General features: G+C 32.5%; 1 protein-coding gene across 1 annotated transcript; it reads left to right on the top strand.

The window, feature by feature from the left end:
- Positions 1 to 14911: 14911 nt before the first annotated feature.
- LOC140433968 (uncharacterized) lies at positions 14912 to 15745 on the top strand. Its single transcript, XM_072521939.1, has one exon. It carries the CDS (start codon positions 14912 to 14914, stop codon positions 15743 to 15745), a length of 834 nt encoding a protein of 277 aa, XP_072378040.1.
- The last annotated feature ends 1012 nt before the right edge of the window (positions 15746 to 16757 follow it).

The following is a 16757-nucleotide window of genomic DNA, read 5'->3' as shown; positions in this document are numbered from 1 at the left end:
AATTATTGTTTAAATAATACTAATCCGACTACTAATAAATATAACAATGATCGATTTGAGCGATAGCTGAATATACCGTCGTGAATTTTAACAATAACAAATCAATAATATTAGTTTCTATTTTGGTAGTCGATATTTAAAAGAATTTTAAAAAGCATTTTCGATAATGCAAAATTTGATTGGAAAACATCGCAATTTTTGGCTTATTAACCATTTTTTCAATTTGCCCGGAGAAAATTATTTTTTATATTAAAAATGTCGAACATCGAAAAATGAAATATAAACTTCAAACTCGAGCTCTAAAATAACTTCGGTTCCTGTTGATGGATTTTGACTGTTCTTTTTATAATTCTTTACATTACAAATTATGAGTACATTACCATAATATACCATTTGTTAGTAAAGTTTTTGTTAAATTAACCTGGTAAATTGTTTAAACAATTTTTGAAAAAAAAAAATTTGTATAAATAAATATTTTTAAGACGATTTTTGTTGACCAAACATAGGAGTAGATTATTAATTGGTTTTCCTTCCACCGCTTAACTAAATTAATGTTTTCTCTTATTTGCAATATCTCTTGTTTTGAATTTATTACAGAATATTACGATAATCCACGTATGGTTGTAGTTGCACCTGTTTCTTAAATATTGACAATGATATGACTCCCTAGAAACACATAACTTAAAACAAGAAACTGTAGTACGTGCATGCACATATATGTATTCTCTGGCGACTGCAACATATAACAAGAGATGCAGACACATTTCCAGCGAACATATCCGGGAAATGTGTTCCGTTCTAACTTGTCTGTCGTGCGTTATCAATGTAAAACAGTTTTCTTTGTTCGTATGTTGTTTCTAAGAGCAAACCGAGAGACTAGAATACAAATAACGAATATAGGGAATTTTATACTTACCGGAAAAAAATATGAGTTCTTTATAAACTGGAATAATTTTAAGAGATATACACAATCATAAACTAAATTAAACTATATGCTACAAAATAGTAGTGTTACTCAGCCGAAATACCCCGGTTATTTAGTCCATGTTGTGAGACCGCTTAAAAAAAAAGGTTTCTGGTTTGGTTTCTTGGCGGATTCTTATTAAAAAATGTCTCTTTTAAATAAATCTGAAGGGTGCCAGACAAAATTTTTGGGTAGAAATCACTGCGGCTCCCGGGCTTTTTCTTAAATTCACCCTCGTAGTGGGGAAAAACGCAAAACATCGATTTTATAAGAATCTGTACGCCGTAGAAAAAAATAATGTGGCTGAGATAAAACTTTTTTTATTTTTTGTCTAGGATGAACGGTTTTCTCAGAAACAACGAAGCGACCGCTTATTTGGAAATTCAGTTACGCGTGCAAAATCAATTTTTTTTGTATCAACTCGAAGGTAAAAATTCGATATCTTTAGAGTGCTTTATCGACAAAAATTAAATTATTTTTTAAACGTGAATATGGCATCTTTTGTGTGCAATTTTAGTGTTTTGCCTCAAATGAAGCCAGTTTTTATAAACGTGTAAAATAAATAAACGTTGTCCGATTAATGACATTTTTTACGATTCTCGTGAGATTAATAAAATTTATTACTTTTACTGATCGGACGCTACTAATTTTATTTGATAGGGCCTAGTCTTCAAAACGAATAACATAAAATTTTTCTTTTAAGTTTTGGCAGAAAGTATGAGGCATCTGAGATATGCCTAAAAACGCTGAATTTAAACTTTTACATTAGAAACAAATTCACTTCAGGGGAAATACCTCAACGAAAACGGCATGGGGTGGAATTTGTATCTTAATATATCTAGATTTTAAGTATATACGCCTGCCATTCAAAAAAAGCAATTTTAAATTTTTTATTGTTTATGTTTTCGCGACGGTCTAAAGGAAAATTGAAGCTGAATATTTCTTTTATTGACTGCATGTAGTCAATATATAGTTAAATATAGGCGAGACTTGAAAATTTAAGGTAGCTCATCAAAAACAGGTAACAATGTGCTTCGCTCGAGTACCATAGTCTCGCTGTGGCGCGCGGCGAAGCGGCGTGAGTAGCTGCTTACATGCATAATGGTTGCTTGCATAGCAACCAAGCCTAGTTTGGTTGCTAAGCAACAAAGTATGTCTGTAATGTATGTAGTAAGTGTGTGCCAAAAGTAGTGAAATCGGTATTTAGCAATCTCATGATATTTATTTCATAGCTGTTTTTATTATTAAAATAACATGGCATTTATTTAAAAAAATGTAATATTTCATACAACTCCGAAAACGTGTGGGACTTGAGGTAATAATTATCACTACTCGAGTTATCAGAGACGAAAATGGCATTCAACTTCTAAAAATCATTTTAATTTGGTTTTAAATGTCAATTTTGGAACTTAAAAAGAGACGCAAAAAGGTTTTCCAGTCCTACCCCCGGGATTTACTCCAAAATCCCCCCCTTTTTCCCCCCTTTGTGGGGTAGTTTTACTTTATAAAAACTAAAAACTACGATTTACCAGGAATCTGTTTGCCGTAGAAAAAATATTGCAAACAAAAAATGCAGCAGAGATAATTATGAACAAAAAAGTTATTTAGCAGTTTTTTGTGAAGCGAAACGTTCTTTCAGAAATAAGCGATCCCATACAGCAGTGTTTCCCAAAGTGGGGGTCGCGACCCCCTGGGGGGTCGCCATGAGGTACTAGAGGGGTCGCTGAACATTTCCAAAATAAGATAAAAGCACCACTTTGTTAGATCATGTATTTTTATTTTAACAACGCCGTAAATAGAAATTAACAATTAATTATCAGACGAAATATAAAACTAAATATTAAAGTCCGTAAAAATAAAAAAATAAAACAGTCAAATATTATAATCTTAATGAGAACTATGCGGCTGTTTCTGTGAAACTAATCTTTCAAATCTAGGCTGTGTATTTGAGACACACACACACACACAATTATATCATTTTCAAGTACGAGACGATTTCTAACTCTTGTTTTAATGGCAGTCATAGACGAGAAACTTAACTCACAGAAATATGATGTTACAAATGAAACCAAACATTTTACAGCTTTACTCGCCAACTAGGGGTATTCCTGCATCTTTTCGGTCCAAAATTTGTCCGAGTTCTGGGAAAAAAATTGGAGCTTCAACATTCCATTACTTGATATTTCAATAAGTTTTTCTTTCATGTTTATTGGTATTTCAACATGCTGAAATCGGCTATCGGCCGATTTCAGCATGTAGGCTGTTTGTAACTGTTTTGAATTTCTTCGGGGAAATAATCACAGAGCTGTTGTTTTAAATTGAGCAAAGTTACATGCATTTCAGCAAAAACTTGTTCAAAATTTGTAGCACTATAATTGGATACATTTTCTATAATTTCCTGAAGGCACTGGAATGAATCGAATTGTTTTTTGCCAAGTGAGGTACCATAAATCGATTTTTCTTAGAAACGCCTTAATTTTATCTGTGGCTGTAATTATATTAATGTCGCGACCTTTTAAATTACTGTTCAAAATATTTAATTGCTTGAAAATATCAGCTAGGAAACCTAGTTTCAGAAGCCAAATAGAATCGGAAAATCGATTTTCATATGGGGACTTCTCATCTTTCAAATACACTAAAAGCTCTGCTCTTAAGTGAAATACTCTTTTTAAGACGTTGCCCCTTGAAAGCCACCTTACTTCGGTGTGATAGAGAAGATTTTCAAATAAAGCACCCATGTCTTCGCAAATGTTTCTAAAAATACGGGTCTGCAAAGCTTTTCCTTTAATGGAATTTACAACTTTAATGATGGTTTTCATAACACAGTCCATTTCAGGAGGTAAAGCTTTGGACGCAAGAGCTTCTTAATGTAAAAAACAATGTCTCCATTTGGCGTTAGGCATTATTTCTTGTAATTTGACGACAAGACCAGATTTATGTCCTGTCATAGCTTTAGCGCCATCTGTGCATATAGCAATACATTTACCCCAGTCAATATCATATTTACTTGTATGTTTCACAAAAGTGTCGAGTAAACATTTTCCAGTGGTATTGGTCTCCAATGGGAAACAAAATAAAATATCTTCTTGAATGCCATTATGTGTATCATATCTTACAAACGTAATGAATTGGGCACAGTTAGATATATCTGTGAATTCGTCCATTTGAAGTGCGTGCATTTATTAAGATTTTCCACAACTTGCGCTTGAATATCTTCTGCCATATCACTAATTCTTCTTTGGATAGTATTATTTGACAGAGGTATTGTATTTAATTTTGCAGCCTCTCTTTCCCCACACATTATATGTACCATTTCAACAGCTGCTGGAAAAATCAGATTTTTAGCAATTGTGTGCGGATTACTAGTTTTGGCAACACGATAAGCAACTTTATAACTTGCTAATAATGCTTTTTCATTAGTAGTGGTTGCCAAGGGAAAACTGTCTTGCTGTTTGTGAAGAACGTTTAGCTTTCTTTCAAAGAATTCTACGGGCTTGTCTTTTTTATCTGAATGTTTGCTATTTAAATGTCGAAGTAACTTTGATGGCTTCATGCTTTCTTTTGACAAGACTTGTCCACAAATAACACATTGTGGTTTATTGGAAATAACGGTAAAACCATATTTAAGATATTCATCAATGTAGAATCTGTTTTTCTCTTTATTGCTGCTACTGCCACTTTCAACGTAGATGGTTCTGCACCTCTTTTTAAAAACTTATCCATAATTTATAATTTATCGTAGACGTAAATACGTAAACGGGAATACGTAAGTCGAAAAATATTTACTCATTACTCAACACCGCGTTCGCCACAATAGGCTGTTTGGATTCGAACTGAGGTTTCGTTGCGCATCGCCGCTTATATAAAGCCAAAACGAGGCTACAAGAACGTTCCAGAGTAGCGAGCGCTTTCGCGATTATCATGGAAGAGTTTTGCGATGTAGACACAAGCTAATATGTCGCGGTGTACAATGTGCAGTCGACTTCTTATTATTTATTTTTATTGTAAATGCTATTCTGGCAGAAGTACCTACTACTAATTACTAGTGGGACAGATCGCAATCATTAAAATAATTGTATTAAAATAAAATAATTGTTTTTGATTTAAACTTAAACAGTAATGTAAAATTAAATTTGAGAAACCATCAGATAATTGTAAATTAGGCACGCTATTTCTGTCAAATAATATTGAATAAATGATTGGGGGGAAAGGGGGGGGGTTGCGAACAAATTTTTTAGCAAAAAGGGGTCGCGGTTTAGATAAGTTTGGGAAACTCTGCCATACAGGATGAAAAATAGAATTGCACAAATTAAGGTAAAAATTGGTAAATATAGAAAGGAATTTGTACAAGACTGTAGTATTAAACTTTTAATGGGCCAGAAAAAGATAACGACTCCTACTAACCTCCCATCCCCTACCGTCAACCCTTAAAGTAGTAAAACCGCTTGTACATAGGTAAAAATGGGATAAATAGAAAAAATGGAAAGAACGAGATTATAGATATTAAAAAAAAGTACACTTGATTCACTGGTCTTAAAGTAAGATATAAACCCTCTCATAAAATTGCTTGTGGAAACAGGAAATACATCGTACGAGTTAAGAGTTACAGTAGTCCCTAATAATAATATTGATGATAATAATAAAAACAGTAATTATAATTTTTATTGCAAAAGGGTCTTTACTAATGCATAAAATTGGTTTATTCGTCGCTTTCATCTTCCAGATTCTCATCTACCTTGTTGTCATCGTCTAATTCCTCTTGCACTAAAGGTGCGAGATTGTCGCACACTGTCATCTCACAGGACCCGCACACCGCAGGGCATTTAAGTCGAATTTTTTGCAAGAGCACGCTTTGCCTCACCATTCCTATAATTACAGAACATAATTTTCATTAAATTACTCGGAGCGGGAGCTTGCGTCATTTTGTCAGGGAATATATATTTTTGCGGTCCCGAAACCAATGCCATTCTTCAGGTGATGTAGATGTCATTTGACAGCTACGATGGCTGCTTCGCTGCGTCAGCTTTGTGCTACAACCTGGCTAAATTTACACCTTTAACTTTTACAGCCTTAGCAAAGCAAACATAATGATAGCTGTTAATACATGCAGTGTTTTGTGGTGATTTATAAATAAACTTATATACCATTCTCAAAAATAACTTATTTTGTTTGATTTGTTTCGAGCAAGCTATCGAGATGTTTAAAAGACCTATTAAACATCTCGATAGCTTGCCCGAAAGTGGAATCAATGGATAATTTTGTTTCGAAGGAAATTCTTGCAGGAAATAACCAGCTACCCTAAGAAAGTTCAAGGGACATATGGTCAAACTTTCTCTAATTCCTAAAATTATTACCTAGCAAAAGAGCCTATTTTCTAGCATATTAATATCTGTCAGTTTAGCAAAGATTCCAAAACTAAAGTGTAGTATGTCTTATTGGACGCTTTCAATCTAACTACCCGGGGTGAAGAAAAGTTCCAATTTTTCAATAGTCATTACTCGCAGATGGGAATTGGTAACGCTTTCTCAATAAAGTGACAAGCAGTTTAAAAATTGAAAACGCATAACTCAATAACTTTAAAAAAATTTCACAATGTCCCTGTTCTTAGTTATTTTAAAGGTATTATCAATAGGTTTATTCTTCTTCTTGATGTGCCTATCCGTTACGAATGTTGGCGATCATTATGGCAATCTTTATCTTATCTGCAGCAGCGCGGAAAAGCTTCACATATGTATTGAACCAGATTCTGAGGTTCTTTAACCAAGATGTTCTTCTTCTTCCTGGACCTCGTTTTCCAAATATTTTTTCTTGCAGGATGGCTTGAAGGAGAGTATATCTGGATTCATTTCGCATAATATGTCCGAAGAACTTTAACTTTCAAGATTTGATGGTGGAATAGGGCGGATAAGTTGGTAAGTGGTAGGGCACTCTTTTGTCCTGAGGTTGTGAAATCGGCCTCGAAGGCGGATGAACCAAAGATTTGATCAACGGCATAAGGATGGGGAAGCACAAGTAGGGCAAACACTCCATTAAAGATCCACAGCGATACACCCTAGTCAATCAATCATGACAATGCTCAATACTAAAATAAATTCTTGAGTAAGTCCTCCGATCGGATCTCCGGGGAGGACAGTTTTGAGTTTACCAAAAGATAATAAATTGAAGTGCAGAAAGAATATCAAGACCTGCACATGGAATGTCAAAACTTTACACAAAGCAGGAAAAATCCACAATGCAATACAGGAGATGAATAGGTTTATAGAACGATTCTATTTCATCTTCCTTTCAATCATTTACAGATTAATGTATTCATTTGTGTATAGAATTAGTAATATAAATTATATTAAATAAAGTTATAGGAGAAAATATATTTTGTAATTATTAAGTCAAAAAAGTTCTAATATATTCTTTTCTTTAAAATAACCGTACGAGAAATATAATTTCTATCCGATTTTCTGAGTGTTTGCTCTCAAATCGTATTTGACGCTTTCAAGAAAAATCCCATTAACGTCCATATTTCTATAAAGCCCGTTGCTATTCATAGTAATACCCTCTTAAATGCTTCCCGCTCTCAATTTCCATTTCTATACATTGAAACGAAACTGAACAAAAGCAACACAATGTAATGTTTCAGCAATGTTTCGGGATTTACGTACCCAGAGCGTTCGTTCACCGGGAATCAAAACCAAATCCACCCAGTGTATTCTCGCGTCAACATTTACATACATCAATAGAGTAATCTGGTATTATAGAGCGATGACGGGAGGGTCTGATGATTCCGCGTGCTATCCTGATAAATTAGGCACCCTGTTGATTACTGAATTTCGGGTGGGTATCTTGTATTTTAAATTTACATTTTCACTCCAACTACGTCACGGTTTACAACTGTAGCCGTCTTGTAGCTGACAATAAATATATCAAAAAACGGTAGCTAAAAGTCTTAATTTATTCTAACCAAAAAAACGTAGACAAAAACGTTTAAATTATGTTTAAATTACCATTTTGTTAGGTAAATATATTTTTACTTTTCACTGTAATGCCAAACTGTCGATGATCTTATTTATTGAGGGTTTGTCTATATCAAAAGAAGGAAAGAGATACATTTAGGGAGTTGTGTCTATAAATAGAAAAAAACATCATAAAAAAAATTTCTGCAAACAGAAATCAAGAAGACAAATATATACAATTGACTTTTTTGCCACAACAAAGTAATCGTATGAGTTGCCACTGTAGAACAGTTGTTCAAAATGTGTTTAAAAGTTTGTCTTTCAGCGCCGCAGTTGTAGTTTAAGAAGGGCATTTAAAAAGTAGGAGGGAGTCTATATAGTTCGTCTTTATTTTGTTGAGTGTTACCCAGATTCGTCTTTGTTGGTCAAAACCTTCTGGCTTGCTTATAAGACTTGTCTCTCCGGAGCTAGAATATATTGTTTTTTTAAGTAAGTATTCTTGTAGTTTTTAGAGGAGGGTTTCGTAATCGAAGAATACTTTCGCCTAGTCCGATAATTCTAACGTAGAAGCAAACTACAATATCGACATTTTTTTATGTACTTCCTGCAAAGCTCAGATTCACAAAGGATGTGTGAAGGAGCTATATGCTTAGTAATGATAGCCAAAAGACCCAAAAGTGGATGTGCTCTTGATCGTGCCTGATATAGTTTGCATATAGTCCCAGCTAATCATATCTTTAACATTGTTGCGGGCATGCCGCCTATTTAGCGTCTGAAAAGTAGGGAAATTAGCACCGATCCTTGCGGAAGGTCATTATTCAGTTTTATTTAGGTACTAGTGTTGTCGTAAATAATGACTTTAAACCATTTATTAGATAACATTTTGTTTATAATTATTATTGTACGATACATATTGATTTAGATTATAAAAAATTAATATTAAAACACCGGTACACAAAAAGAAAATAGGGAAGAAGACGCTGGGGCGCCAAAAAGGACGACACTGTTTTTAAATGTTTGAATTTCAAAAAACAGAAAAAGGATATTCACAAAACAAGGATATAGTAGATAAGTATTTATATTCAAAAATATCAAATATCTTATCTCTCTCTCCAATGACGTTACAGCCCAAACCAAGCCATGGCCTCTTTCAAACTATCCAACTTTGACTGTTCCGCGCCGATCTTTTCCAGGTTCTCACGTCTAGCAAATTTTGCACGTCCGCTGCCACTTAATGCTCTCACTTTTTCCGTGGCCTTTCTTTTGGTCTTGCGCTCCATTCTTACTACATGACCAGCCCATCGAAGTCTTTGAAGTTTAATGAATTGTGAGATCGGTGCCTCTTTAGAATCGGAACAATTTATAGAGTTTATGCTTGTATCTGGATCTCCATACTCCGTTTTTGTTATAATTAAATAACATAAACAGATAGTGTGACCAAATAAAGTAGTCATCAAATGTCATATAAAATATATCAAATATATCAAATGTCATAACTACACAAAATCAACTATGCAAATTATAGAACTCTCCAAACTATACAATACCAGATAAAATATTCAAATATTATGTTACATGTTACACATATGGTGTTACATGTAATATAAGAATATTATGTCTATATTCAGTCCTTCATATTTTTGTGTAACTTTCTTAACTTGAAAGTGATACAACTTGAATCGGTTGATATAAAAAAAAGTACAGTCAATACTTGTTTATAAGGTGGGCCTCCGTTAGAACAGGGAAAAGATTGCCGCTGAATAACAGAAAAAACCTAGGATAAACTTGGAATACACTTGGATTCCCAACTTGAGACTACCTTGAGACTTCTCGAATTAGGCGAGCCCAGGACTAACTAGGACTACCTTGAAACTAATTTTGGGATTAACTTTGAACTAACGTAGTACTAACTTTCTAGGCTAAAAAAAGTCAAATATGCAAAAAAAAAACAAAAGATAAAAATGTAAAAAAAGAAATTAAGAATTTTTGAAAATGGTAAAAAAAATATCTTACCCTTTGACAGGGTCTTGAAATATACTAGCCGAACTTCGCTTAAAATTGAACTTTGCTCAAAATCGAACTTCGCCGAAAATAAAACTTTGTGGGATCTATAACAGAATACTTTTTGACACTAATAAAACGGCATTTGGGAATATTTGCGAACAAGACGTGACGATACAGAAATTTACCTAACTAACGGCTTATTTTTCAAAGCCAAACAGCATAAGTGAATCAAAATGGATAAGCGGGTAGTCTTAATATTAATAATGGATGTACATGGATGTGATTCTATAAAATTTAATAAAATAACGAAAATTTAACTAGATGTATGCATCGAATTTTCGAAACGTTAGAGAAACATTAGTGATATATCTGCATGGGGTAAGACGTACTAATTGTTATGTATATTATTGCTTATCACTGTGTTGTTTGCAGCAAATACATTAATACAAAGCGTAGGTGTTTTAAGTTGCTTTTAAAATCTACACATTTCCATTTAGTTAGTTAACGCAAGTACTTTAACTTCCACAAGTTATTCCACGTGTATATCTTAGAGTTTTGTTTAGATAATTCTAATTTTTAGCAATATTTTAAAAAGTTTACAGAGAACGCTTAAAACGTTATATCACCATTTTTTGCTGGTTTGAAAAGGGTAATGATTTTAGCCTTTTTAGTATAAGAAAAACTTGTAAGTCATTGTTTGATAATTCGGAGGAATTACCTCCTGTAGGAGGTAATTTTCGTAATCCCACATGTCCATATTAGCTATTTTTCCAAGAAAGTAAAAACACCGATTCATCTATATTATTCCACCAGAACATATTTATGTAATGTACTTTTAAGTCGGTATTGGTTTCTGAGCTGAGAAAACTACATACTTGGGTAGGAAGTGGTATAACAAATTAAAAATGTTATTGTAAATGTAAAATAAAAAAACAAAGTTGATAGATGTGGGGTTATGCATGAAACGCATGTTACATGTGGGGTTATGAATATGGATTTGGATATGTTGCGTTTTGATCAAATGAATTTAGGATAGTTTAGTATAAGATTATGTATTTTTGGGTAGAATCAAACTCAGTATTCGACAAACTAGTAGGCAAAGTAAAAAATAGTTTTTTCATAATACAAAGAATAAAATTTTATTTATTATAATAAAATAGTTACCTTTTTTCACAATATTACAGTGAAACCCTATATTATAGTAAAACATATAGAGTGAAACCTTCAATAGTCTACTACAAGTGATGGACACAGTCTTCTTCTAAATAGTTACACACAACTTTCTTCTCTTCTTCAGGTCCATCTACATATGGAGCAACAATAATATTTTTGTACCAAAGAAGGGTTTTATTGTTTTGCCAAGTTGCATCAAAAAAAGTTAACGTTTCATTCACATCCTTCTTTTTTGCTGCGCTAACGAGATAAACTAAAGGAATTTCTTTAAGAGGATTTTCCAGTATTTTTTTAAGTCGTGTTTTTCCATAGAAGGCTGTATTTGTGAAGCTTTTGTTCAAATTGATAGAACTTATTGCCTTTAACCCATATCTGTAATTTATTCTTTGTCACAACTTTTTCAATGAATATTCTTTTTGTGTCACTGATTTTAGGTACGTGTTTCAAATAGTTATTAGCAAGTGACTTAACATTCTTCAAAGACCAATCTGTTCCAAGTACCTTCACAGTTCCAACTTTTTTATACTCTTCAAGGTACTCTTCCTTATTAATAAGAGTAGATATATTCCTTAACAATTTATCTGCTCTTCCAAAAACCATATCTGCTACTAAAAAAGAAGACCCTGACAGAGAACAAATAGTAATATGTGTCAAGCTGCCTTTATGGGCTGCTAAAAAGTACATTACAGTATAAACCACATGATTATTTTTGTTTTGACCTTAAAATCCATTATTAAAAAATCTTAGGTGGGTTACATTAATTGTAAGGTCATCTGATTGAAAGTAGTTAGGAAGACAGAAGCTACTTTGTTTGAACCGCGTCATGTTTGCTCTTTAGTTCAGATATAAACGTATGGAGTGCTATCATTTTTACTATCTGTTACACAAACATTGTAGAGACCTAGGTGTCTGTCATAAAAAGCCTGTTGGATAGGCGTTCGAGAAAGTGATTGCACCTGCTGCATGTAAAAGCATAAAGTTTTCTCTTTTTTTTTGGTTTTTTTCATTAGGTCATATAAACACTTTGCCCTTTTTCTGTGTATTCTTTTTTCAGTAAAAATTATCTGCTTTTAAGTTCCTCTAGTATTTTTAATTTTATAGTCCATCATGGCACAGTATCCACAGATGTCAGATGCCGGAGATTTGAAACCAACATTAAACACTCCGCAAAATATTTTAGGCTTAAGCAAAAATTGTTGAGACCTTTGACGTTAAACCTGATTTTTTATTATAAACTTACCAACTAACAAGGTCCTAAAAAAGTTTTTCGGGTTTCGAATAAAGAGTTTTCCAAAATACACCAGAATCACTGGGCCAAACTTCACAATATTTAGAAAATTTAGCTTTGTGTAAGCAACCTATAAACACACAGCTACCAGCAGGAGCAGCGTATCTCTATTCATTAAAAAATTGTCGCTTTGGAACTGTCTTTTTTCTTTTTCGTGATCTGGCGCATGCTCTTCCAACTAATATTAATTCACCATCTACATTACCTTAATTTAAACTCATAATTTCATTCAATTAAACACAAACAAACATTAAATTATAACCTTCCTCTGAAACTAATCTGCTAAGATTGAGTATTGTTAACAATAACAATTAAATCAAAACCATGTATTTAAGTCACGTGATTGGAATACCTACTCCTCATTGGATGAATAGAAAATGTGAGGTTTTGCTATAACCATCACACATTAAATGTGAGGTTTTGCTTTAAATACCTACTTTTGAAATAATATTAAAACTGGAACTGTAAGGTTTTGATCGGTAATAAACATGACAGGCTGAGTATTTTAAAATGACGAAATAGAAACATCTGTTATTAAAAAACATATTTTGGACATGTGGGATTATGAAAATTACCTCCTCTGATTTTGCCCCACAAGAAGCAGGAAATAGGATAGGTACTTCTAGAGCCCCACATGACAGAAGACTAATGAAACTTAGGTACTGTCTGATATCCAAAATTGAGTTATTCCTATTATTTGCTCAGTTATGCTCACATAAGAGAATCAGCACCTCATTTGAGTATAAAAGGTTCCTCTAACATTATAAGGTCCCACTTCTCTTGGAAAGATATTATTTCGTTGTTTTTCTATTTAATGTTTGGTTTTAAACTACATTATTTATTATTTATATTACTTTTATATACTCTTATATGTCTTTGGACATGACAATGACGAAGCAAACACAGACAACATCTTTCTCACACAAGCATTTAGTCTGGAAGAATTAAAGAACTGCCTAAAAAGACATAATAATTCAGCTCCAGGATTAGATGGTATACACTATAGTATGTTGTATAATTTACCCATACATAAGAAAGTTCAACTACTAAATGTAATAAACAATATCTGGATGAGTATGGATATACCACGTGCATGGAAAGAGTACATTATAGTTCCAATTCTTAAGCCACACAAATCACCAAACTGTCCGGATTCATATAGAGGTATTTATCTATCATTATGTGTGTTAAAAAAAATGGAAAGAATGATTAAATGTAGACTAGAATTCTGGTTAGAAAAAAATTCTAAAATACCTGCAACACAATTCGGCTTTAGCAAATCATGTTCTACGATGGAAAATTTAACGCACCTAATACTGGATATATATAACTCATTTTCCGTCAACAAGTCGATATTTGCTACATTCATAGACATAGAAAATGCATATGACAATGTGAACCTACAACTTCTATACCACAAAATGAAAGAAATCGGACTGCCAGATATACTCTTCTGGAAACTTCATCAACTTTACATCAATAGAACTCTTTATCTTCAAATTAATAACAAACTAATAGGACCGAGAGTTTCAAACATCGGGTTACCTCAAGGGAGCATCTTAAGTCCAATATTATACACTATTTACACAGCTTATATAGGTCAAAGCATAATTACTAGTAAACAAGGTAAAATATTACAATTCGCAGATGATATATGCATATATGTAGATCAATTGGAAATAGAACAAGGCAGTAGAAAAATAAATACAGTATTCAAACATCTACAAGAAGACCTAGATCAAATAGCATTAAACATATCAACCAAAAAAACACAAGCTTGCATATTCTCCCGAAAACGAAACATTACAGAAGTAGTGGAGTAGCAAAATGTCTCGTTTAAAGTTCAACCTAAAGTTAAATATTTGGGTATTATACTGGATAGGAAAATGATTTGGAAAGATCATATTGAGTACATCGTAGCAAGAGCTGACAAAGGGTACAATGCGTTACGAGCAGTAAACTATACAACCTGGGGAGCAGATCCCAACATAGCATTACTAATGTATAGATCATACATAAGATCAATATTAGATTACGGATGTTACTTTTACAATCAAGCCGCCAAAACCCATCTTCAAAAAATAGACATCCTTTCAAATAAATTCCTCAGATTATGTATAGGAGCTTTGATGAGTACTCCAATATCAAACCTAAGCGTAGAATGTAATGAACCACCACTATGGTTAAGAAGGAAAACTATGTGTGAAAAATTTATAACTAAAATGATAACTAAAGAGAGCATAATATGTAACAACTGCCACAAACTTTATGTAAATGACCTAACCACTGAATACTGGAGAAAAAAGCCAACATTACTACTTGCCGAAAGTTACAATAGAATTAGACAATTTAAACATAAACTATACACATCAACTCTCCATGTTTCAGATAAATCTAAACAATATACCAAACATACAACCAACCTACATGACAGATTACTCGAAATTTCCAGTTTACTTAAGGAATGCCATGCTTAATGTGGATATAGAAACTTTATTTCCGGAACATTACCAAATTTATACCGATGCCTCAAAAATGAATTCGAGAGTGGCCGCTGCCGTGTGGGACCCTAGGACAAGGTATAAAGAGGGTATACGACTTAATGAAAATTTTACAACATTTTCAGCAGAACTTATTGCAATACTGAGAGCAATGCAGTATATAAGCAGTATAAACAATAACGAAGAGAAATTTCTAATCCTTACAGACAGCAAAAGTGCTTTACTTAAACTGGAAAGTTTAAAGGACATATCAAACTACATATATATTGACATTATTAAAGCATATATCGCACTTAAGGTTAAGGGCAAACAAATATCATTTTGTTGGGTAAAAGCTCACTCTAATCTTAAACACAATGAAATAGTAGATACTTTAGCTAAGAAGGCCACCGAACAAGAAAATAAAAGTGAATATAAATTAACATTAAATGATGTTTACGCTAATATTACTAGCAATAAAACCAAAACCTGGCAACAATGGTATAACAACTCAACTAAAGGGCTATTCTACAAAAACATACAATTAAATATTCCAGCTAAATCATGGTTTAATCATTACCACGGCGAAAAAATCGTTGTTTCATACATATGCAGACTTAGATTTGGACACTGCCTAGTTCCAGAACACAAATTTAAAATGGGCCTTAGTGATAGTAATCTTTGTGAATATGGTGAGTTAGGATCTGCAGAACACATGATACTAAACTGTAGACTAAAGATAATAGAAATAAATCAATTCATGAATCAAGTATATAGAGAAACCAACATTACAACACCTTTTAATCTAAAAACAATATTATCTAGTTTAGACGAACGTGTATATGAGATCCTAATTAAACACATACTTAATATAAAATTAAAATTGTGAACTATTAATACCTGTGTTTATCCCATTTGTCTACCTATCTTTCCGTGGTTTAGTCTTGTGTGTGTACATTGCTCTGAAAGACCCCTGAGCAGAAGTACTCCTTGTTGACATTCCTTATAATGTAATTAAAAAAAAAAGAAAGAAAAAAAAGGAGAAAAAAAAATAATAATAATAATATAAAACATACAATAAAGAATAATGTTGAATAATACTAGAATATATTTTATGATATAGATATATCTATATAAATGTGTAATATTGTATGATTGTAGCTAAAGATTAAATTATCCATTTATTGTTATAGAATCTAGGTATATCTTTAAAATAAAAAATCTTATTTGAATAGTAATATGTGACATAAATATCTGTAGAGCAAAAATAAGTTCGGCTAATGGAAGTCCACAGTCAGGAAATTCGATGACACACACACACACACACACACACATGTCTTTGGACATATAGTTTAAAAAATTTTATCCTGCTAAACATTATGCCATAGAAATTTGCATTTTTTTCATTCAAGTTGTGTTGTCCTCAGCATATATTCGGTGTGTTTGTTGCATTTTAGGCCTCATATCTTTAACATTACTTATCACTTATAATACTTAAACAATTTTTATATAATAAATCATTGCGATTCACCAGTTTTTAATACAATTGTTTTTCTTATAAGACAACCAACGTCCACATAAAAGGGTTAACACAAGCTATTTAATACAATACTTACCTATTAAAAAAAAGGTATTTCAGTGGTCCATTAACGTTGTATTTCATTTAAAAAAGAAAAGTCCACGTATTGGAATATCAAAATAAGCAACAAAAGAGAAAATTAAAATCTAAGACAGCAAAATATTTTAAATGAAGGTATTAAAATTTAATTAAAATTTGCTATTTTAAGACACTACTCTTCTGAAATGCTTTGCCTTTAATACAATGTATACAACTTCATATTAATTCAAATTAATTTTCGAGATATGTTGTAGACAATTCATTAAAAGTACTCAAGAACTAA

This window comes from Diabrotica undecimpunctata, chromosome 2 (genome assembly GCF_040954645.1).
Source record: "Diabrotica undecimpunctata isolate CICGRU chromosome 2, icDiaUnde3, whole genome shotgun sequence".
In the NCBI taxonomy this organism is placed as follows: domain Eukaryota; kingdom Metazoa; phylum Arthropoda; class Insecta; order Coleoptera; family Chrysomelidae; genus Diabrotica; species Diabrotica undecimpunctata.
Note: the sequence above shows the minus strand (reverse complement) of the source record. Positions and strands in the feature narration are given on the sequence as shown.